A 23,490-nucleotide genomic window follows, 5' to 3' on the forward strand; every position below is an offset into this window, starting at 1 on the left:
CGGCTCTCCTCTCCGCTCCGATGCTGGTTTCAAGGATTCCTCACATCTCAGTCGGGGAGAGTGATGGTACTCCCTTGTCCCTGATGCTAGATTCTTAGTAATGCAGCTTCTGATTACCTAGCTTTTGACTGAGGTGGGTTGATGGGTGGCAGAGGCAGCTGCCAGCCCCTGGTGGAGACAGGGACCTGGCCACGGGCTGCACCTCACTGTGTAGAAAGGCACCTGGCTTCGGGCTGGACCTCTGCTGTCAGCTTGTGGTCCACGGCCACACCCTTGAGGGTGACAGAACCCCCAACTCCCACACCCCCATCAGGTCATTCACACATGTATTATTCATCCATTCATTCAAATATTTATAGGCGACTCATTATTCTGAAAGCTGGTAAATAAAGGGAAAGAATCAAGCATTTCTCCTGCCTGTCCTATATAAACTGTACCTCGGGGTAACCGAAAGTTGATGAGGGGAAGCTTCTTTTTTGTAGAAGCATTTCACAGGAGAATTTGCAGTCCCTGATGAATGAATGGCTCCAGGCACTGAGCCGCACCAGCCCAGAATTTCCCACTGAGAGGCCAGCAGACAGTGAGCGTCTCTAGAAGAACACACCCTCACCCTAAGCCAAAGCAACTGAACCTGAATCAGATCAGGCCTCTAGACCGAGCTGTGAGCACATAAGAAAGACAGAGGACAGAGCATCACCCGGAACGACACCAGGGGACGCCATCTGCAAGATCTGGACTGGAGGAATCTCCGGCAGTAATCATCCACTTTTTCCAAGGGACGAGTTGACTGGAGAAAAAATTGATATGGAAAAAGGATGGACCTAGAGCAGGAGAAACCTCAAAAGTATACCAATTAATGGCAGACGTGAAGCTCCTCTGGCCCTTGGTTCAAACATCCTGTAAAATCAAACACGCAAACAAATGGAACGTATATATATGAGATAACTGGAAATTTGGACATTGCCTATATTAGATGATATTAAATTGATGTTTACTAGGTGTGATGATAATATCGTGGTTATGTTTTTTAAAGTCCTTATGTTTTAGAGAACCACACAGGCCAGGCATGGTGGTGCGTACCTATAATCCCAGCACTTTAGGAGGCTGAGGCAGGAGGATAGATTGAGCCCAGGAATTTGAGGCCAGCCTGTGTAACATAGTGAGATCCTGTTTCTACAAAAAATAAAAAAATTAGCCAGTGTGGTGGCGCATGCCTGCAGTCCTAGCTACTCAAGAGGCTAGGGCGGGAGTATCCCTTGAGCCCATGAGTTCGAGGCTTCAGTGAGCCATGTTTGCATCACTGCACTCCAGCCTGGGAGACACAGCAAGACTCTGACTCCAGAAAAAAAAAAAAGAAAAAAAAAAGGGCCGGGCGTGGTGGCTTACACCTGTAATCCCAGCACTTTGGGAGGCCAAGGCAGGCAGATCACCTGAGGTCAGGAGTTCGAGACCAGTCTGTCCAACATGGTGAAACCCCATCTCACTAAAAATACAAAATTAACCAAGTGTAGTTGTGCATCCAGTAATCCCAGCTACTTGGGAGGCTGAGGCAGGAGAATCACTTGAACCCAGGAGACAGAGGTTGCAGTGAGCCATTGCACCACTGCACTCCAGCCTGGGAGACAGAGTGAGACTCCATCTCAAAAAAAGAAAAAAAAAAAAAAGAGAAAGCTACACATAGAAATATTTACAGATGAGGCCGGGCGCGGTGGCTCAAGCCTGTAATCCCAGCACTTTGGGAGGCCGAGACGGGCGGATCACAAGGTCAGGAGTTCGAGACCATCCTGGCTAACACGGTGAAACCCCGTCTCTACTAAAAAATACAAAAACTAGCCGGGCGAGGTGGCGGGCGCCTGTAGTCCCGGCTACTCGGGAGGCTGAGGCAGGAGAATGGCGTAAAAACCCGGGAGGCAGAGCTTGCAGTGAGCTGAGATCCGGCCACTGCACTCCAGCCTGGGCGACACAGCGAGACTCCGTCTCAAAAAAAAAAAAAAAAAAAAAAGAAATATTTACAGATGAAACTATCTGATGGGCAGAGGTACAGATGAAACAGGAAGGTTCACTAGTTGATAACTGCAGTCGAGAGGTACACAGAGGTTTGTCATAGCAGATTCTGTCTTCTTTTGTGTTGGAAATTCTCCATAACAGAAAGTGAAAGAGAGAGAGTGTGTGCTCTATATTCTGAGATGGGAAGATTTCCAAGATATATTGTCAATATTTGGAAAAAGCAAATTGCAGAACAATGGGTTTAGTAGAATCCTATTTTTATTAAAAGATGCAAAGAAAAATATTTATCAGGCCCCTGTTATGTGGCAGGGGCTCTGAGCTGGGAACAGTGAGTATAATGTCAACAAAGCAGATGGCTCCCTGCCCTAATGGTGCTTTGGGTCTAGCTGGGAGACCAAGAACAAAATCAGTGATTGGAGGGGACAGGGAGGGAGGATAAATAGGTGGCAGACAGGGATTTTTTGGGTGGTGAAACCATTGTTTATGATGCCACAATGGTAGATACCTGGCATTATGCATATGGCAAAACCCACAGAAGTGTCCAACACAGAGTGAGTCCTGATGTAAACAACAGGCTCTAGTGAATGCTACTGTATCCGTGTTAGCTCATCATTGTAACACATATACTCCACAATAGGGGAAACTGTGCAGGGGTGGTGGGGAAATGGGAACTTTCTGTACTATCTGCTCAATTTTCTGTAAACTTAAAACTGCTCTAAAAATAAAGTCTATTAATTATAAAAGTAAGAATCACACACCTCTTCAAGTGTTCATTTCAACCGTTAAAAGAGCCCATGTGTTGTGCAAAGAAGGCACTAAGGGAGTCCAGGATTTTCAGGAAGAACAGTTTTAAACTAAGACCTGGAAGAGGATCAAGAGTTGCTGGGCCAGAAGGGGAGAACCTTCTAGAAAGAGGCAAGAGCATGAGGAAAGCCCTGGGGTTGAAAGGAGTTCCACCCGGGAGGTCTGCAATGAGGCTGGGGAGTGGAGGAGGCCAGACCAGGAGACAGGTGGGATTTTACTCTGCAAGCCTTTGACAGGTTAAGTGTGTCCTGCTCTGGGCCGTATTTTATATTGCTGTGGCCGCTTCATGGAGACTGGTTTGTCTGGGAGACAAAAGCCTGGGCAGGGAAAGACCAGTGAGACCCTGTGAATAGAGGCCTGGACCAGGGCAGGGCACCTGGTCCCACCCGTCGTGCCTGGGGTGCGGGGCATCTTTTTGTTTTTTGAGACAGAGTCTCACTCTGTCACCCAGGCTGGAGTGCCATGGCACAATCTTGGCTCAGTGCAACTTCCGTTTCCCCCTGACTGGCGCTCGTCCATTCAGAGATTGTCTTGAGGATGTGTAACTGGCATTTTCTTCTCTCTTCATGCTCCCCTTCCACTGCGCTGGGTGAGGTTTTTTGTTTTCTTACCTCACAGTCCCCAAATCCTCCTGGACACCACAGGCTGTGAATCTCCCTCCTCGCGTCCGGCCTCCCTCATATATCAGTCCTGCCAGGCGCTTCATCTGAGCCCTCCTCCCTCGGCTCTGCCCCGCCTCTGTCCCCATCTGACTGGGAATGAAGGGTCCTCTGGGGAGCACCTTCCAGAGCAAGGATCTGGGTGGGGAAACAGTGGCCCCTGCATCCACCAGCCCTGGGGCTCCCAGGTAACCCCCATCTGCCAGTTTTGGTCACCAGGGCTGCCTTCTTCCTCAGGGGCTTCTCTCTGTCCTCGAATTATCCTGCAGAATGGTTAGGGAAATTATGGTACATCCAGGCGATGGAATCCTTTTGTTTTTTGAGACAGGGTCTCACTCTGTCACCCAGGTTGGAGTGCCGTGGCACAACCTGGGCTCACTGCAACTTCTGCCTCTCGGGCTCAAGCGATCCTCCCTCCTCAGCCTCCCGAGTACCTGGGACCACAGTCTCGTGCCACCATGCCCGGCTAATTTTATTTTTACTTTTTGTGGAGATGGGGCTCCCTGTGTTGCCCAGGCTGGTCTCAAACTCCTGGGTTCAAGCAATCTGCCCACCTCAGCCTCCCAAAGTGCTGGGATTACAGGTGTGAGCCACCGCGCCTGGCCTAAAGTCCATGTCTTAGAAATGTTATTTAGAAGCATGAGGTCAGGCGAGGGGGGAGAAGGTGGTGGGTTTCTGAGCTCACGCCTTTCCTCCCAGGAGAAGGAGAGAATCCGCAGCCCCTGGACGGGCCGTGGGAGAGGGGGGTACTCGGGAACCCACCGCTTTAGGTTACATGTGTCCACTGTGCTGTGATGCTCAGTTCCTAGGACGAAGGACGTCTCTGGAATTCTGTGGAACAGAATTCCAAGGCAGAGCAAGAGCCCTGGCCAGCAGTGCTAGCCACCACTGAAGTCTGTGTTATTTTAACTCCATCTTTCCCTGAGAGCCTGGACACTAACCCTGCCGAGGTTTTGCTGCAACACCAAGCTGAAATAAATAGAGCATTAAAAAGCCTCTTCACTCTTTGCCTGGCATTCCCGTCTCTCCATTGCCACACGCGTGCTGCAGGACTGCTATATGCTTAGCTCTGGTAAAGGCACAGAGAAGGACAGCAGGCACCTATTGGTACGGGCAGCCCTTCTTTCTGGAGACGCCAGATCCCAGAGATGGCACAGAAAGTTCCCATGCTTAAACCTTTTTGGTCAAGCATATGATGCCCTCCAAATCCCCTGACATCTGCTCCTTGATCCCACCTCACTCCACTGAGGGTCATAGTACGTCTCAGCAGATTAAAGGCTCTGACAAGACCTGCAGGGAAGAAATCTGTCTGACTTTGTCTAACAAGAGTTTGTCTGCAAAATCTGACCTGGGGAGGTTTTAATTTCCTTCTTCTGAATTCCTGTCTAACACCTCCCTGAGCTGGCCGGAGAGGAGCACTGCAGCTGTATGGAACTGGGGATGTGCTCGGCACTGCTGGCCTGAAGAAGGGATATTTTTAGATACCAGCTACAGAAAGAAAAGATTGCCATCAACTTTGGGCGATCACATTGACCTTGGCTTAGTAAAGATGCATGGAAGACCGGCTGATTCCAAGAAGCATATTGTAACGGTGATAATAGGTAGCCACTGGATGTCGGAGTTGGACAGGCTGGGTGGTGCAGGTGGGGAGTCGCCCAAGGTCACACAGTTGGTTTCTCCTGACCCAAATCCAGACGTCCCTCCCCAGCTGGCTCTGCCCAGGCTCCATCCTGGCCAGCCCCTCCTATCAGTCCTGTCTTCCTCGGGAACAGGAGAAGATGTCCTGGCCTCTTCAACTCCATGGCTGAGCCCCAGAACAAGCACAGTGCTGCTTCTTCCAAAGGAGAGAACTGCCCTGCCTGGCAGGGCTGCAGGGAGGAGCTGGCACAGTGTGGGGAAAGGCTGGCAAGGCTGGCACAGACATGGTAGCTGGTCAGTGCGGGTGCTTCTGGTCTCCCTGACTTTTGCAGGTCATTGTGGGTGGCACTGCCTCTGTGTGTGTGTGTGGACATGGTGTTTGTATATGACCTCTTGGCCTCTCTGACTCTCTCAGTGCACCTTTCTCCACGTCTCGTCTTCTCCTGTCTCTTTGCCTCTCTCTCCACATCTCTGTCCAGCAGATGTTCTCATCTTGCTTTCCTCTGGGCCTTTGCACATGCTGTTCCCTCTGCCTGGAATGTACGACAGGCTCCGCCCCTTCTCCTAGAGCTAATAATACTTAGAGGTGGTGAGAGATTCTAGGCCAAATGCCGCTTCTCTGGGGAGGCCTTTCACGATCCCTACCTCCAATCACCCCCTGCTACACTCTCCCTCTCCATAAAACTCACGATCAGCATTGGCTCCCCAAGTGGGGTGTACCAGAAGACTGGGGGAGACGGGCGCACAGACTGTAAAACAGCTTCGCAGGCTAGTATCTGTTTTTGAATACGCAGTACGTTTTTTTAAATGTCAAACTCATAGGACCTGGGATCTCAAAAATACTACCTAAGTGAGGCCAAATTTTTAAAGTATATTAATTTAAAGAAATTATTAGATAGATAAATAAATAAATAATATGGGAAACCCACATAAAAAGAACGAAGTTGGATCCTTCACACCACATACAAAGATGAACTCAAAATGGATCAGAGACCTGCAAACTAGAAAACTCTTAGATGGAAATGTAGGAGCCAGGCATGGTGGCTCACGCCTGTAATCTCAGCACTTTGGGAGGCTGAGGCAGGCAGATCACCTGAGGTCAGGAGTTGAAGTTGGTCAACATAGTGAAACCCCGTCTCTACTAAAAACACAAAAGTTAGCCAGGTGTGGTGGTGGGTGCCTGTAATCCCAGCTACTTGGGAGGTCTTGAGGCATGAGAATCACTTGAACCCAGGAGGCAGAGGTTGCAGTGAGCTGAGATGGCAGGTGCGAGCCACCACGCCTGGCTTAAAGTTCATGTTTTAGAAATGTTATTTAGAAGCATGAGGTCAGGCCAGGGTGACCTGGCCTCTGGCCTAAGCACAGAGCGAGACTCTGTGTCTCAAAAAAAAAAAAAAAAAAGGAAACATAGCGGCAAATGTTCATGACCTTGAATTAAGCAATGGTTTCTTAGACAGGATGCCAAAAGCAAAAGCAACAGAAGAAAAAAACAGATAAATTAGACTTCATCCAAACTAAATATTGTTGTACTTCAGAGGACACTGTCAGGAAAGTGAAAAGACAATCCCCAGAATGGGAGAAATATTTGCAAGTCATGACATAGCTAAAAAGGAATTTATATCTAGAACATCTAATGAACACTTAAAACTCAATAATAAAATGACAAATAATCCAGTTTTTAAAATGAGGAAAGGATCTGCACAGACATTTCTCCGAAGAAGGCATACAAATGTCCAAGAAGCAGACGAAAAGATGCTCAACATCACAGCCATCAGGGAAACGCACATCAAAGCCATAATGAGATACCACTTCACACTCGCCAGGATAGGCAGAGTCAAAGAGACAGATAATCACCTGCTGGTGACGATGCAGAGAAATCAGAACCCTCATACGCTGCTGGTGGAAATGTAAAATTCTGCAGCTGCTTTGGAAAGTGGTCTAGAAGTTCTGCAAAAGGTGAACTGAGAGTTACCCAGCAATTCTACCGAGGTATAAACCAAGAGAAAGGGACACAAAATGTGTACACGAATGTTGGTAGCAGCATTGCTAATAACAGTCAAAAGGGGGGAACAACCCAATGTCCATCAATAGGAAAAAAAATGTGGTGTAAACAGGCAATGGAATACTATACAGCCATAAAAAGAAATGAAATACTGATCCACACTATGACACGGATGAACCTTGAAAACATTATGCCAAATGAAAGCCGTCAGTGATGAAAGACTACGTATTGTATAATCTTTTTTTCTTTCCTTCTTTCTTTCCTTCCTTCTTTCTTTCTTTCTTTCTTTCTTTCTTTCTTTCTTTCTTTCTTTCTTTCTTTCTTTCTTTCTTTCTTTCTTTCCTTCTTCCTTCCTTCCTTCCTTCATTTTTTCCTTTCTTTCTTTCTCTCTTTCTTTCTTTCTTTTTCTTTTCTTTTCTTTTTTTTTTTTTAGATGCAGTCTTGCTCTGTCACCCAGGCTGGAGGGCAGTGGCATGATCTTGGCTCACTGCAACCTCCGCCTCCTGGGTTCAAGTGATTCTCTTCCCTCAGCCTCCTGAGCAGCTGGGATTACAGGCGCCCACCACCACACCTGGCTAATTTTTGTGTTTTTAGTAGAGACGGGGTTTTGCCATGTTGGCCAGGCTAGTCTTGAACTCCTGACCTCAAGTGATCCTCCAGGTAGGGCCTCCCAAAGTGCTGGGATTATAGGCGTGAAGCATTGTGCCCAGCCATATTGTATAATTTCATTTACACAAAATGTCTAGGATAGATAGATGGCTTTTTTTGTGTTTTTTTTTTTTTTTTTTTTTTTTTTTTTGAGACAGCGTCTTGCTCTGTCCCCCAGGCTGAGTGCAGTGTCACGATCACAGCTCACTGTAACCTCTGCCTCCCAGGTTCAAGTGATTCTCCTGGCTCAGCCTCCCAAGTAGCTGGGATTACAGGCATATGCCACCACGCCCGGCCACAGTGTCTTTTTAGGGTGATGGAAATGTTCTAAAATCTCCTGTGGTGATGGTTGCACAACTCTGTGAATAACCTAAAAGCGACTGAATTGTACGCTTTAAATGTGTGGACTGTACGTGTGCATCAAAGCTGTGCGTGAATGAATGAATGGGGTGTGTGGAAACAGTGAAGGGCTTATCTGCATGCTGACAGCTTACAGGCTTTTCTTGCAGTATCTCTCCTAAAAATCTTCAGAGATTTGTTTTCCTATTTGTATAAACCTATCACATTGTGACCAGGCATGATGGCTCATGCCTGTAATCTCAGCACTTTGGGAGGCCCAGGTGGGCAGATCACCTGAGGTCAGGAGTTCAAGACCAGCCTGACCAACACGGTGAAATCCCGTCTACTAAAACTATAAAAATTAGCCAGGTGTGGTGGCAGGCGCCTGTAATCCCAGCTACTCAGAAGGCTGAGGCAGGAGAATCGCTTGAACCCAAGAGGTGGAGGTTGCAGTGAGCTGAGATCACACCATTGCACTCCAGCCTGGGGGACAAGAGCAACACTTGGTCTCAACAAACAAACAAACAAACAAACAAAAAACCCTATCACATTGTGCCTCAAAGGAAGGCTCCTGGGTAGAGAGCTGATGCGAGAGTGTTCACTCTGCATGAAGAACTGTTCTGAGAGTGCCACCCGAATTAGCACATCAGCCCTTCACAGCAGTCCTCCAAATGACATGTCATTATTATCTCCATTGTGCAGATGGGGAAACTGAGACCTGGGGTGGCGAAGTGAGCTGCCTGAGGTTCCACAGCTGATAAGGGGCAGAGGCAGGACTTGAATCCAGGCAGCTCGATTCAGAGCCAAACTTAGCGTCTGTGTTCCTGGGTGGCCCATGTGGCAGAAGCCGGGAGCCCTCGTGGTGCTGTTGGGCGGGGCTTTTGCCCGGCTCATGTTGCACACAGCTGTGTGGCCTGCACAAATTCTTAACCAACCGAATCTCGCTTTTCTCACCTGAAGAGCGGGAAACAATATCTTGCGTATGCCACAGGCTGCTACAAACACCATTGACCCTGGCCCTGAGGAGAGATGTGGACCACACCGGCCATATCACCCACGCTCATCGCGGCTGGGTCGAAACAAAAGCCCTGGCGCAGAGCAGTGCCCACTGGGGTTTGTGTGCCTTCCTTTTGTCTTTCTGGGTGACTGTGAGATGGTAGCCCCATCCCCCGGGCCCCACTGGCCTAGGATCTTCTGCCAACGACTGTGTGACCTCAGGAAAGTTGCTGAATTTCACTCGGCCTCAGTTTCCTAATCTGTAAAATAAGGATGGCAGTAACACCGCCTCATGGAGTTGTTGGAAGGATCAGCTGCAAGACAGTCTACAAAGCTCTTGCATAAGACAAACAGGTGCCCAGGACATGCCAGTTTTCCATTTCTTATACTTAAGAGCTCCTAGGGCCAGGGATCCTCAGAGCTTTCAATGAGTGAAGTTATCACCTCTTCATAGGAACCTTATGCAGAGTATACTACTACTATCTCTATTTCACAGACAAGGAAACGAGGCAAGAGAAGTTAAGCAACTTACCCAAGGTCACACAGCCGGTGAACCCCACTTTAGGAAGGGTCTCAAGCAGGCAGTGGGCAGAGCCTGAAAAGTCTCAGTTTGCTGGCTCTTGGACAGACACAGGCTCCTGGAACTGCAGCCACCCCACAGCTCCCCCAGACAGAGGCACACCCTTCCCCTCCTTGCCTCAGGCTGCCAGCCTTCTGTGATTTCTCTGCCCTATTCTGGAAGGCCCTTGGGAGATGAAGTAAATGAAATAAATAAGCAAGCACATAGAAATAATTTGCTGAGCGCTCATACGTGGACAGACGCTATGCATTCTTAATCAAATCCTCATGAAAACCCAGAACGCGCTGTCCTTCCCACTTTACAGGTGAGAATGTGAGGCTCAGATGGGTCAAGGGCCAGGGCTCTGGGTGGAAGAAGCAGGCTTGGCACCCGGGGCTGCATGGTACTAAAGCTGGATCTCACAGCCACCTGCCCCCTGCGTCTCTCTCAGTGCTGGCTTTGCGTCCATACCATGGGGACAAAGAAGGCCAGGAAAGGGGCCACTAAGCCAGATGCCCCCATGCCTGCCACCCATGGCCCTGCTTACCAATTCTGTGGCCAAGCCACGGCCAAGGAAATGCAGCCACAGAAGAAGAAAGAAGCCCCCTTTGCCACATGCCCTCCCGGCACCAGCCTCTGCCTGGATCTGGACCTGGGTGGACCGGCTGGATCTGGACCTGGGTGGACCGGCTGGATCTGGACCTGGGTGGGCAGTCTGGATCTGGACCTGGGTGGACCGGCTGGATCTGGACCTGGGTGGGCAGTCTGGGTCTGGACCTGGGTGGGCAGTCTGGATCTGGACCTGGGTGGGCAGTCTGGGTCTGGACCTGGGTGGGCAGTCTGGGTCTGGGTGGGCAGTCTGGATCTGGACCTGGGTGGGCAGTCTGGGTCTGGACCTGGGTGGGCAGTCTGGGTCTGGACCTGGGTGGGCAGTCTGGGTCTAGACCTGGGTGGGCAGTCTGGATCTGGACCTGGGTGGACCGGCTGGATCTGGACCTGGGTGGGCAGTCTGGATCTGGACCTGGGAGGGCAGTCTGGATCTGGACCTGGGTGGGCAGTCTGGATCTGGACCTGGGTGGGCAGTCTGGGTCTGGACCTGGGTGGGCAGTCTGGGTCTGGACCTGGGTGGGCAGTCTGGATCTGGACCTGGGTGGGCAGTCTGGATCTGGACCTGGGTGGGCAGTCTGGACCTGGGTGGGCAGTCTGGATCTGGACCTGGGTGGGTAGTCTGGACCTGGGTGGGCAGTCTGGATCTGGACCTGGGTGGGCAGTCTGGGTCTGGACCTGGGTGGACAGTCTGGGTCTGGATCTGGATGGGCAGTCTGGATCTGGACCTGGGTAGACAGTCTGGATCTGGACCTGGGTGGGCAGGCTGGGTCTGGACTTGGGTGAGCAGGCTGGATTTGGACCTGGGTGGGCAGTCTGGGTCTGGACCCGGGTGGGCAGTCTGGATCTGGACCTGGGTGGGCAGTCTGGGCTCCTGGCTGCACTCCAGCCCAGATATTTCCCCTTCTTCTGTGGGATCAATTTTCCCAAGGGATTGCTCTCTGAATTTGACCCTCAGGAACCATCAATCTCACAGAAAACCATCACCTGGGCCACCTGATCCCCCGACACAGCGCTTTTCAGCTCATCCATCAGAAAAGATGATTTAATAATGAACATAAAGACAGGGCAAGCTGGCCAGCCCATGAGGCCAGCAGACCCCTCCCAGGCCACCAGGGCTGTTCCCTCTCCACCCCTGCTCCATTGCAGAATCCCACGGCTTTAGCTCTTCAGACAGCAGCAGGAAGGCTCCATGGGACTGACACACACACACACACACACACACACACACACACACACAGAGACAGAGCGAGAGAGAGAGAGAGAGAGAGAGAGAGAGAGAGAGAGAGAGAGAGAGGCTGAGTCAGCAGCCAGATTCTCACCCAGGGTTTGCTACTGATTTGCTAGGTGACCTTGAGCAAGTCACTTCTCTGGGTTTAATTTTTGGTCAATGTCTAACACATTGCCTGGCACAGAGAAGGCGTTCAATGTTTGCAGAAAGAAGCAAGGGAGGAAGGGGATAATGCAAGGGAGCCCTCTGTGCAGCATCTGGCACGGAGCACCTGCTGGGTTAAAGGCCAGTGAGTGTCTCAGCTGGGCTGCAGCATCAGGTTGCATGGTGGCCAGACAGTCGGGTTCAAACCTCTGACCTCTCGGCCGGGTGCAGTGGCTCAAGCCTGTAATCCCAGCACTTTGGGAGGCCGAGACGGGCGGATCACGAGGTCAGGAGATCGAGACCATCCTGGCTAACATGGTGAAACCCCGTCTCTACTAAAAAAAATACAAAAACTAGCCAGGCGTGGTGGCGGGCACCTGTAGTCCCAGCTACTCGGGAGGCTGAGGCAGGAGAATGGCGTAAACCCGGGAGGCGGAGCTTGCAGTGAGCTGAGATCTGGCCACTGCACTCCAGCCTGGGCGACAGAGCGAGACTCCGTCTCAAAAAACAAAAACAAAAACAAAAAAAACCTCTGACCCCTCAAGCTGGGCAAAGGCAGGAAGGTGACCAGCCTTGGGGAATCAGTCAGCGTCCTGTAACCCTAGGAAGTGGCTGTTTCCACGTGGCAGGGCTGTCAGGGGTCGAGCTGAGCTGATACCCTCGAGTGCTCAGCACTGGGTCTGGCACAGAGCAAGCCCTCCAGAAATGTCAGCTATTATTATTGCTGCTATTGTCAACAGCCAACAGGTGATAGAGGGAGGGATGGAGATGAGAGTACAGGGGCTCCCAGGTGCAAAGATCGGCCTTACCTGGCAGCCCCGAGGTGCCTGGCCCCAAGGGCAGGGCCCTTTATTCATGCCGTCCCCTCCAACACCCACCCCAGAGCCTCTCTCTGTAGCCTGCAGCTCCCCAAAATAGAGATAATCAACCTATTCTCCAGGCCCCTGGGGCCACCCACAAGGGGTGACACACCCACTGGCCTCTTGGAGGATTCAGTAATATATTGCCAAATATTTATCCTTTATTTATTTACTTATTTTGAGATGGAATCTCGCTTTGTCATCTAGACTGGAGTGCAGTGGTTTGGTCTTAGCTCCCTTCGACCTCTGCCTCCTGGGTTCAAGCAATTATCCTGCCTCAGCCTCCCGAATAGCTGGGATTACAGGTTCCCACCACCACACCCGGCTAATTTTAGTATTTTTAGTAGAGATGGGGTTTCACCACGTTGGCCAGGCCGGTCTCGAACTCTTGACCTCAAATGATCTGCCCACCTCAGCCTCCCAAAGTGCTGGAATTACAGGTATAAGCCACCATGCCCAGCCCTCACTGGCCTCTCGGGGTCATTGCCCCACAGAGCCCCATGCCACAATGATTGCCAGATCTCCAAAATAAAAATACAGGACACAGAGTTACGTTTGAATTTTAGGCCTGGTACAGCGGCTCATGCTTGTAATCCGAGCACTCTGGGAGGCCCAGGCAGGAGGATTACCTGACAACAGGAGTTCGAGAATACAGCCTGGGCAACATAGTGAGACCCCCATCTCTACAAAAAAATTTTTAAAACTCTAAATTTATCAGGGCATGGTGGTGAGCATCTATCGTCCTAGCTACTTAGGAGACGGAGGCAGGAAGATTGCTTGAGTCCAGGAGGTTGAGGCTGCAGTGAGCCGTGACTGTGCCACTGCACTGCCCTTCACCCCGGGTGACAGAGCAAGACCCTGTCTCTGAAAAAAAAAAATTTAGATAAATAACTACTTATTTTGTTAGTACAAGTATATTCCATGAGATATTTGGGACATACTTATCCTAAAAAAACAATGATTCCCTTGTTTATCTGAAATTCAGGTTTAACTTGGCATCCCATCTTTCATCTGGCAGGGCCACCTGCTCCTGCTACCTTGCTCACCCGTGTGGCTGTCTGGCCCCTCTGCTCGGACCCTGACTTCTCTCATGGCCTGACATGGGGCGCACTCTCTCGCTTGCTGGATACTAGCCCAAAGACAGAGTCACAGCCAGCTTCTCAGCTAAGTTTCCCTTTTTCTTGAATTGACGAATCCCTAGTAAGCCCCCGGAGACCACAACTGTTAGGAGGCAGCACCGGGCCTCACTTCCAGGGGAGAGCCCAGCCCAGACAACAGTTCTCCGGGAAACGTGGCAGGCTCAGCTGGGGGCCCGACAGCCACATGAAGGATGACAGGGACCCTGGCCCGTGCCAGGCGGGAGCGTGCCCTGCCCTGCGGGGAGGGGCAGGCAGTGCCTAGGAGCTGCTGCGGGGGCACCATCTGGACCCGGGCCTGGCACCGTCACTCCACAAAAATCGTGAGCGGGGCCCTTCCCTCCTCCCAGGGAGAGAGGAGCGGGGGGTTTGGAGAGTCTCCCAGACAGGAGGGCGGGTGGAATGTAGGTCAACTCCTGGCTGCCGGAAAGAGTGATGTCATCCACTCCTTGGGGGGAACGATGGAGGAAGCGGTGAGTTTGGGTGAGCGAGCCAGGGATGGTGCCGGAGCTGGGCAGGGAGGAGGAGGCCCCAGGGCTGGCTCCCTGCAAAGGCAAAGCCCCACGGGGATTTCAGAGGGCTCATGGCGATGGCTCTGAACTGGGGTGGGCGGGTGCTGGGCGGGGAGAGCTAGTCCCCAGCTTCTCTCAAAGCACCTCCTTGTAGGACCATGGGGGTTGCTGGTCACTAATCACATTGCCTGGTCCTTCTTTCCTGGTATGTTACCACCCATCCCCACATTATTACACGTCGGGTATACTGAGACCAGCCTCGCAGAGCTCTGGTACCTTGGGGGCTAAAGTTAAAGTACTATTTTAAAGCAGCCAGCAATGTTTTCCAATTTCTCTTGCAAGATACTGCATTTATCTTTGGGTGAAGAGTGTTCTTTTGTTTTTGGAAAAATATTTTTCATGAGCCTCTGGGTTATGGACAAAATAACCTAAAGCAAATCTCAGATCTTACGTTGGCCTGGAGATGCTCGCACGGGAGGCTGGCGTGTTCCGCAGGATGAAGCAGGAGGCTGAAGCAACAAGGGCGCTACATTCCTGAGGACTCACAGAGCTGGGGTTGGGGGCCTGGACCGCAGTGAGGAAGGATGCCGCCCTGGGAGGTGGCTGGGGGCTCACATGGCCAAGGGGCTTCCCCTCCCCAGCCAGTGGGTGGCCGTGGCCAATGGATGGACAGCCTCGAGGTTGGTGATGACCAATGGAAATCCTCTCAAGTCCTTTTTTTAAAATGTTTTTTTTGAGACAGAGTCTTGCTCTGTCATCACCCAGGCTGGAGTGCAGTGGCGTGATCTCGGCTTACTGCAACCTCCGCCTCCCAAGTTCAAGTGACTCTCCTGCCTCAGCCGCCTGAGTTTCTGGGATTACAGGCATGCACCACTATGCTCAGCTAATTTAAAAAAATTGTTTTTATTTTTGTATTTTTAGTCAAGATGAGGGTTTCACCTTGTTGGCCAGGCTGGTCTCGAACTCCCGACCTCAGGTGATCCGCCCTCCCAAAGTGCTGGGGTTACAGGCATGAGCCACCGCGCCCAGCCTCAAGTCCTTCTTTTCTACATGGTAATTCTCATCTGCTATGCCCAGGCCGGAGTCAAGGTGTCATGAAACACTGTGACCTGGGGGTTTTGGTCTTCTTTGCGGGGTTGGCAGAGATGTGTCCTTGGCTCGGGCAAGCAGTGTGGAGAGATGAACAGTAGCCGGAGAAGCAACAAATGGTCACGAGGGAAGCCTGCAGAGGCCAGCTTGATTAAGAAGTAACAAGTGACCAGAGGACACACAGATTTGAGGATCATGGTGAAAGGAACGTGGTAGCAAACTGGACTTCTAGCTAATTCACGAGATGGGGGAGCCTCGGGCATGAGAGGGAAGGAAGCTGTTGGATGCGAGAGAACTTGAGATCGTTTGGGTCAAAGGACTGCCATTCAAACCTGAGACCCTGAGAAAGCAGGGAACCAACGGCAGAGCTGTGGGGACAGAGGGGAGGTCTGGGCGGTCTGGGTCGGTCGCCTGGTGCAGCCTGGCTTTTCCAGGGTAATGTGGACAAACGCTGGCTGCTGCGCCTCCTGGAACGCAATCAGGCCGGCAATTGAGTTCATTGGCTAAATCAAATTTGGGCTTCTGTGCGAAGCCCTTTTCTATTAAGTGCTTTAACATACCTCACCTCCTCAGTCTATTGATAAATCCTATTACCCATTACAAAGCCAGAGGCAGCAGCTTCCTTGCATACAAGACTGAGGCTGACGGGCGGGTGCTGGTGGGCTTGGCTGTGAGGCTTAGGGGTAACACGGTGGGTATGGCCAGGGCCTGCGAAGGCACCCCCAGCCTGAGCAGCCTGGCTGACTTCAGCAACGTTGCATCTTCCCCTGTAGGAAGGCCCAACACCCCTGAGGGAAGGACCAGGTCCAGGTGGTAGCCCAGAGAGGCCCGTTTCTCACACGAGGAAAACAGGAGAAGGAGCAGGGTGTGATGGTGGAAGGGTGGGAGGCGACAGGGGTGGGTGCTAGCAAGCCCAGCTGGTCCTGCTTCTCTGCCTCCTAGCGCCTATATTCCAGTCTCTTTCTTATCTGGAAAGAGTTCCAGATAGTAAGATAGTAAGATAGTTCCAGATAGTAAGTTCCAGAGAGTTCTTTGTTCATGTAAGTTCATTTGTTCATGAATAAACAAATGAATGACTGACTGAATTAATGAATGAATTCCACACATACACAGCACGCCTACCTGGTTCTGGGTGCTGGTGCTATGGTGAGAACAAGCCAGACCCCATCCCTGCTCCCTTGGAGCTCAGAGCCTGTGGGGGCGGGTGTCAGACGTGTACGTGCATAGCTATGGTAGCTATGGCAAGGCTGTGGGATTGCCGCCAGCCGCCAAGGCTGGAGAAGGGGACCGAGGGGCTGGTTGCACAGGTCTCCAGCCTTCAGGAGCTCCAGAGAGGTGCTCTCTGAGCCAAGCCTTGAGGGGTGAAGAGTTTGCCAGACAGGAAGGCCAGGGAAGGCCAGGTCATGTTCCAGGCAGAAGGACTAGGCCCTAGGCCAGCCGGAGGGACCCAACCTTTGGGGTGGCTGGTCTTGGGAGTCTCAGAGCCCAGGCTACAGAAGGAGGTGAGAGGGTGAGTCTGTGATCACAGAGCGTGGACTTGAGTCCAAGGTCAGTAGAAGACCATGAGAGATATTGTGCAGAGAAGTGACTGGGTTCGTGTTTAGGGACAAAAAACTACAGAAAGGGCAAGACTGAAGGGAGGGAGGGAGGCCAGTCATGTCCCCGAACCAAAACCTGATGCCAGCCTACACCTTTCTTCTAGGGGGCAGGGCTGCTGATGGGGGGGTCCACCTTGGGACCTAGTTCAGGCTGAGAGTGGGATGGAGGGATGGTTAGAAGCTTTGCCCCACGGAATGGTAAGAGGCCTCCAGGAACCGAAGCATGAAGTGGGTGCCTCAACATGGGGGAGAAGCGCAGAGAAGCCCCGAGCCCAGGGCAGTCAAGCCAAGGCCTCCGGTGAACCCCGGGGCCCCGCGGAGGCCTCCGCCCATCCTGTGGGTCCGCGTCTGTGAGCAGGGGTGCAAGGCGGCCGTGTGGAGTGTGATGTGTCTATGACTGGGTGCTTCTGGAAGCGGATTCGCGAGTGTGGGTGGGGCAGGTGTGTGTTTATGTGTGAGTCAGGGGCACGTTACAGATGAGTGAATGCCTGCGTGTGTGTGTGACTTGGCGGGTACATCTAAGGGAGCATCTGTGCGTCTAAAACAGGCTTCATATGGGATGAAGGGCCAGGGATCCTCTGCAATGACCCCCCCCAAACGCTCCCTCTGCTGAGATGTGGAGGGAGGTAGCCCAGTCCAGAGGCAGAACAAGGCCTGAGGATGAGCCTGGATGTGGCCTGTCCTCTCCCAACCCAACTTCCCCTCTCCAGCCCCGTCTGTCCTGCCCAATCGCGGCTGGTGAGGTCCAGCAAGCCACAGAACTGGGGTGGGGGGACAGGAGCCTGCCAGGTGTCGTGGCTACAGACCCAGCGGGCGTGGCTCACGCAGAACTGGGTGGGGCTCAGTCCCCTGTTGGTGGCAGTACTCTCCTCCGAAGTCCCTTTGGCTACACCTACTATGAGCTAAGCTTCTCATTCCTGCATGACTGTTGACTGATGAAGGGACAGAGGACAGAGCTGGAGATGAAGCTGAGGAGTTCCACTCGGCCCCCAGGTGAGTGACGGAGGAACATGGGCTGTGTGTTCAGGTGACAAAATACCGACTCCTTCGAGGGATCAATGGCTCCCCTTCCTCAGGCACCTCCTGAGTGTTGGGACTTGAGCCGGCAAGTTTCAGACAATCTTTACAACAGCAGGATCCCATTTTACAGGTGGGGAAACTGAGGCCTGGAGAAATGGAAGAGACTTGCCAGAAAAGAGCAAATGGAAAGAGCTGGAATCTCAGGCAGGCTGCTCGCTGGCCCCGTGATGTGCCACTCTTTACTCAGGACAAAGGGACTCCTGTGAGTCACCAGGGTGGGCCACCCTGGGTTGGCAGGATGGACATGGAGTCTCTAGAAGGTGTTAGAAGCAGGGTTTCTGACCTAAATATGAAATCAGTCAGCCTTTCCTCCTTACGCATGCTGGTGGGCCCTCTGTCCTGTCAGCTCTCCGCCCACCCCAATCACTTCCTCGGCTCCTGTCCCCAGTGTCCCTCCCGCCCTCCCCGCAGCTATCTTCAGTCCTGGTGGATTCTTCCCATCCCAACGCCAACGCTGCCGCGCCTCCCGCCTTTCAGAAAGAACCCTCTCCCCTCCCCATTCCCCCAGCAGCTCACACCCCATCTCCCTGCTCCCCTTCCGAGCCAAATGTTTTCAAAGCTTGCCTACACCCCCTCTTTTTCACCTCTTATTCACTCTTTTAAAAGTGTTGGCATTCGCCCCTGAAACCACCCCACGATGGCCTTCATCCCGGGCTCTGCGCTGGGTACCTCTGCTGTGACCCCCATCTTCCCAGGTCCATGGGCCCACGCTGGCTCCTCCACTTGGCCCCTCGGCGGCACGGACACAGGTGGCCGCTGCCCTGGAGGCACGGCTCTCGCGTGGTTTTGGGGCACCGCCCTGCCAGATCCCCCTCTCTCTGATCTCAGGGCTGCAGACCGCCCGGCTCCCCGGCTCTCCTCTCGGAAGTCTCGCACGCCCCCACGGCGGGCGTCATCGGCACGGCGGAGCTCAGGACTCCCTGCGCCCAGTCTCGCCTGCGCTTCACACTCAAAAGGCCCAAATGCTCCGGATGCCTCCAAAACGCTCACAACCAACAGGTCCAAAATAGAAGTCAGGCTTCCTCCAGTGCACAGCCGCGCTGGAAGACGGCCTGGCAGTTTCTTATAGAGTTAAACACGCTCACCAGACGACCCAGCCGTCCACACCTGGGTGCTTACCCAAGAGAAGCGAAAACTTATGTTCACCCAAAAACCTTGCCACCAATGTTTATAGCAGCTCTATTCATAATCACCCCAGACTGGGAGCCACCGAGACGTCCTTCCACGGAGACTGGGTAAACAGACCACGATGTGCCGCGCACACAGCACAGTCCTACTCAGGAGTGACGAACCTAAGCCACGCGGGTGGCCAGCCATGAGCCTCAGAGGCATGTCGAGGACAAAGGAGACCCCTTGAAAAAACCACCTGCCGCATGACTCCACTTACAGGAGATTTTCAGAAAAGATGGGGAGCAGATTGAGGACTTCCAGGGGTTTCAGGACGGGGACCGTGGGTGGCTCAAAGGGTAGCATAGGGAGTTTTTGGAGACACAGGCTGTGGTGGACCCAGGCTGTGGTGGCAGTTACATGAAGCTATCCACGTGCTAAAATCCCTAGAACTGTACCCCCCAAAGGTCCATTTTGCTATATGAAATATAAAAATAAAAAAATTAAGAAATTAAAAAAATTCCCCTCCAGAAAATTCCCTCACCTCTGTCCCCATTTGACGAGGCAACATCTCCATCCACCCGGTGTCTCAAAGCCGGATGCCTGGGAGTCCCCCACGATGCCTCCCACCCCCTGCTCCCACCAGCCACTCAGCAACAACACTGCCACCAAAGGCCACCTCCAGGCGGCCCACATCACAGCCCCTGTCCCCGCCAGGACCCCGCCAGGCTGCTGCCGGTCTTGGAAGGACCCGCCCGGTCTCCTGCTGGCCTCCAGCAGCACCACCCCCAACTCAGATTTCCAAACACCAGAAATCAGATCACACCTCTCCCCTGCCTGTAGCCCTCCCACCAAACTTCAACCAAAACCAACTTCCTCCCGCGGCTGCAGGGCTGGCATGATCGGGCCCTGCCTGCTCTTCTTTGGAATCTTACCCACCCACCACAGCCGCATCACATTGAGTCCTTAGAAGGCACCGCGCCTGTCCCACCTGCTGTCCCCTGCCACAAATGCTGTGCCCCCGTTTCCCCCTTCAGGTTTCTCTTTGCCTTCCCTGACCCCCGGGTCCAGGTCTCAGGCTGGTTCCCAGCTCCACGCCCACATTGCCCTGGGTTTTGAGATAGGGTCTTGCTCTGTCACCCAGGCTGCAGTGCAGTAGCACAGTCATAACTCACTGCAGGCTTGACCTCCTGGGCTCAAGCAATCCTCCACCTCAGCCTCCCAAGTAGCTGGGACCACAGGCGCACACCACCGTGCCTGGCTAATTTTTGTATTTTTTGTAGTGACGGGGTTTCACCATGTGGCCCAGGCTGGTCTTGAACTCCTGTGCTCAAGCAATCCACCAGCCTCAGCCTCCCAAAGTGCTGGGGTTACAGGTGTGAGCCACCATGCCTGGCCTTGCCCTGGGTTTCTTTCTCACCTGTGGGCTCTTGGGGGTACTGGGTTTGTGGATTCCTGCTCTCCCACTATGGAAGCGTCAGCCCCTCCATGCTCTTGGACCCTGGCACCCTGCTGTGTTGAGCACGTCACAGGTGCCTGCTGTGGGCCAGATCACGTCTCCCAAAAAGATATGTTGACATCCTGACCCCCATTGCCTGTGAATGTGACCTTACATGGAAATGGGGTTTCGTGGATGTGATGAGGATATGAGCTAGGCTGAGGTCATGCTGGAGGAGGGCGGGCCCTTATCCGATGTGATTGATGTCCCAGTGGGAAGAGACACAGGGAGACAGCGTGTAAGACAGACGCTCAGGCAGCGGACAGCTGCAAGACAAGGCAGAGACTTGGAGTGACGCAGCTGCAAGCCCAGGAACGCCAGAGGCTGCCGGCCCCGCCAGGAGCGAGTGGAGGGCGGAGGGTGTGGGACAGGTTCCCTCCTGCAGGGTCCACAGCGAGCCCAGCTGCACCCTGATTTCAGACTCCTGACCTCCCCCCAGTTTGTGGTACTTTGTTATGGAGGCTCCAAGAAACCAAGGCAGTGTCCATTAGAAATATGTGTTAATTCATCCCCGCAAGGTCTGAGAAAAAACATCTGTTGAGTGAATTAATATGATGGCAAGAAAGCTCGCAGAGGAAATGCCTTCTCAGGCAAGAGAAGAGGGAACCCCGATTCTGTCCAGTGCTGCTGGGAAGGCATTGCTGTGCGTGACTCTCTCCCAAGCACCTGCAGGGCTCCCCGAGCCTCCTGTGACCCTGGCCAAGCCTGAGATGCCCCTCCTGCCCTCTGTGCCCCACCCAGCAGTGGAGCAGAGCCAAAGACCAGAGGAGACCCCAGGCCCAGGGGCCAACCACCGGCCTTGGCAGTGGACCTCCCCAACTCTTTAGCACAGTCTGGCCCCTTCCCAACACCGGCATTTCTCAGTGGAGGCCGACGTGGTCTTGAATTGTGCATGCCGGCTTTTTGGTGGGAAGCAGTAGTTCAGGGGGCCTGGGAGGTACAGTTGCAGGTGTGTGAACTGCACCTAACAAAATGTCTGTCCCCAAAGAACTGGGTGTCCCCAAAGAGTTGGGTTTATTTTATTTTTTTAATTTTTATTTATTTATTTATTTTTTGAGATGGTGTCTCGCTCTGTCGCCCAGGCTGGAGTACAGCGGCGCGATCTCGGCTCACTGAAGCCTCCACCTTCCGGGTTCAAGTGATTCTCCTGCCTCAGCCTAACAAGTAGCTGGGATTACAGGCACCCGCCACCACGCCCAGCTAATTTTTGTATTTTTGGTAGAGACAGGGTTTCACCATGTTGGTCAGGCTGGTCTTGAACTCCTGACCTCAGGTGATCCACTCACCTCGGCCTCCCAAAGTGTTGGGATTATAGGCGTGAGCCACAGTGCCCAGCCAAGAGTTGGGTTTAAAAAAATGAAAAGCACAACACAAAGCTGCCTTTCCAGGGACTCTCCAAATATTTTGGGATCATGGGCTCCCTTTGAGAATGGAACAAAGACTAGGGGCTCTCACCAACTGACTGCACACACACGACACTTAGCATATATTTCAGGGAGTCCATGGATCATTGAGGCCCACCCTTTGCCCTCCTAAGAGCCCATAAGCCCCAGTAGAGGAATCTCCAGGCCCTCTGTGATCTGCTGTTCTTTCTATGCAACCCCAACAGCCATGGCTCCTCTCCCTGAATGGTCTCACTTAAACCCCAGGGTGATTGTCTCCATTTTGTGGAGGTGGGAAGGAGGCAGACAGGTTAGGCAACTTGCCCACGGTCATACCTAATCCAGAATTTGCACCTGGACAGTGTGACATGGAGACCACCCACCCATCTATTTCCTTTATTTTTTAGTGTGCTAAAATATAGGTATATATTTATCACCTTACCATTTTTTTTTTCTCTTGAGATGGAGTCTCTCTCTGTCGCCCAGGCTGGAGTGCAGTGGTGCGATCTCAGCTCACTGCAACCTCCACTTCCCTGGTTCAAGTGATTCTCCTGCTTCAGTGTCCCGAGTGTCTGTGATTACAGGCACCCACTACCACACCTGGCGAATTTTTGTATTTTTAGTAGAGACAGGGTTTCTCCATGTTGGCCAGGCTGGTCTCGAACTCCTGACCTCAAGTGATCCGCCTGCCTCAGCCTCCCAAAGTGCTGAGATTACAGGCATGAGCCACCGCACCCAGTCACCTTACCATTGTTAAGTGTACGGTCTGGTGGCATTAGTATATCCACAGTGCTGTGCAAGCTCTGTCACCACCCCCTCCAGAACTTTACATCGTCCCAAACTGAAGCTGTCTCCATTAAATACTAACCCCCATTCCACCTTCCCCCAGCCCCTGGCAGCCATCATTCTACTTTCTGTTTCTATGAATTTGATGACTCTAGGGACTTCGGGTAAGCAGAATCATATGGTATTTGTCCTTTTGTGTCTGGCTTATTTCACTTAGCATCATGTCCTCAGTGTTCATCTGTGTTGCAGCGTGTGTCAGGTTCTCCCTCCTTTTTAAGGCTGAATCATATTCCATTGTATGGATGGGCCACATTTCGTGTCTCCATTTGTTGATGAACAGTTGTGTTGTTTCTACCTTTTGGCTACTCAGAATAAAGCTGCTATAAACATGGGTGTACAAGTATCTGTTCAAGTCCCTTCTTTCAATTCTGTTGGGTCTATACCTAGGAGCAGAATTGCTAAATCTATATTTAACTTGTTCAGGAGCCACCATACTGTTCTCCACTGTGGCTGCACCGTTTTTGTTCCCACCAGCAATGCATGAAGGTTTTGATTTTTCCACATCCTTGCCGACACCTGTCATTTTTTGCTTGTCCAATAACAGCCATCCTCATGGGTACCTCCATCTATTTTGTTTTCATTGAGATGGGGGTCTCACTATATTGCCCAGGCTGGTCTTGAACTCCTGGACTCAAGTGATCCTCCTGCCTCAGCCTCCGAAAGTGCTAGGATTACAGGCACCAGCCACCACACCCCAGCCTTTCCATCTATATCTCAATCTTCTGGCCTCAGTTTCCTCATCTATGTCA

The 23,490-nt window shown here is 52.3% G+C and overlaps 1 protein-coding gene and 1 long non-coding RNA gene across 22 annotated transcripts in view; one reads left to right on the plus strand and one right to left on the minus strand.

Moving 5' to 3' along the window:
- The window catches only part of NTNG2 (netrin G2), an 83,604-nt gene that overhangs the window by 17,899 nt on the left and 42,215 nt on the right, over positions 1-23,490 (minus strand). Inside the window, exon 6 of one of the 21 annotated variants that reach the window (XM_074016196.1) lies at positions 353-7,055. The exons of the other annotated variants lie outside the window; for them this stretch is intronic. Within the exon in view, the coding sequence (XP_073872297.1) occupies positions 6,995-7,055 (61 nt within the window). The 3' untranslated portion in view covers positions 353-6,994. Of the gene's footprint in view, positions 1-352; positions 7,056-23,490 lie in introns of those variants that run through there. 21 annotated transcript variants of the gene reach the window in all.
- On the plus strand, positions 13,886-23,080 carry LOC135967357 (uncharacterized). Its single transcript, XR_012424222.1, has 2 exons — positions 13,886-17,821; positions 17,979-23,080. It is a non-coding gene; the product is annotated as an uncharacterized lncRNA (long non-coding RNA).

The sequence above is a fragment of the Macaca fascicularis genome, chromosome 15 (genome assembly GCF_037993035.2).
Source record: "Macaca fascicularis isolate 582-1 chromosome 15, T2T-MFA8v1.1".
In the NCBI taxonomy this organism is placed as follows: Eukaryota; Metazoa; Chordata; class Mammalia; order Primates; family Cercopithecidae; genus Macaca; species Macaca fascicularis.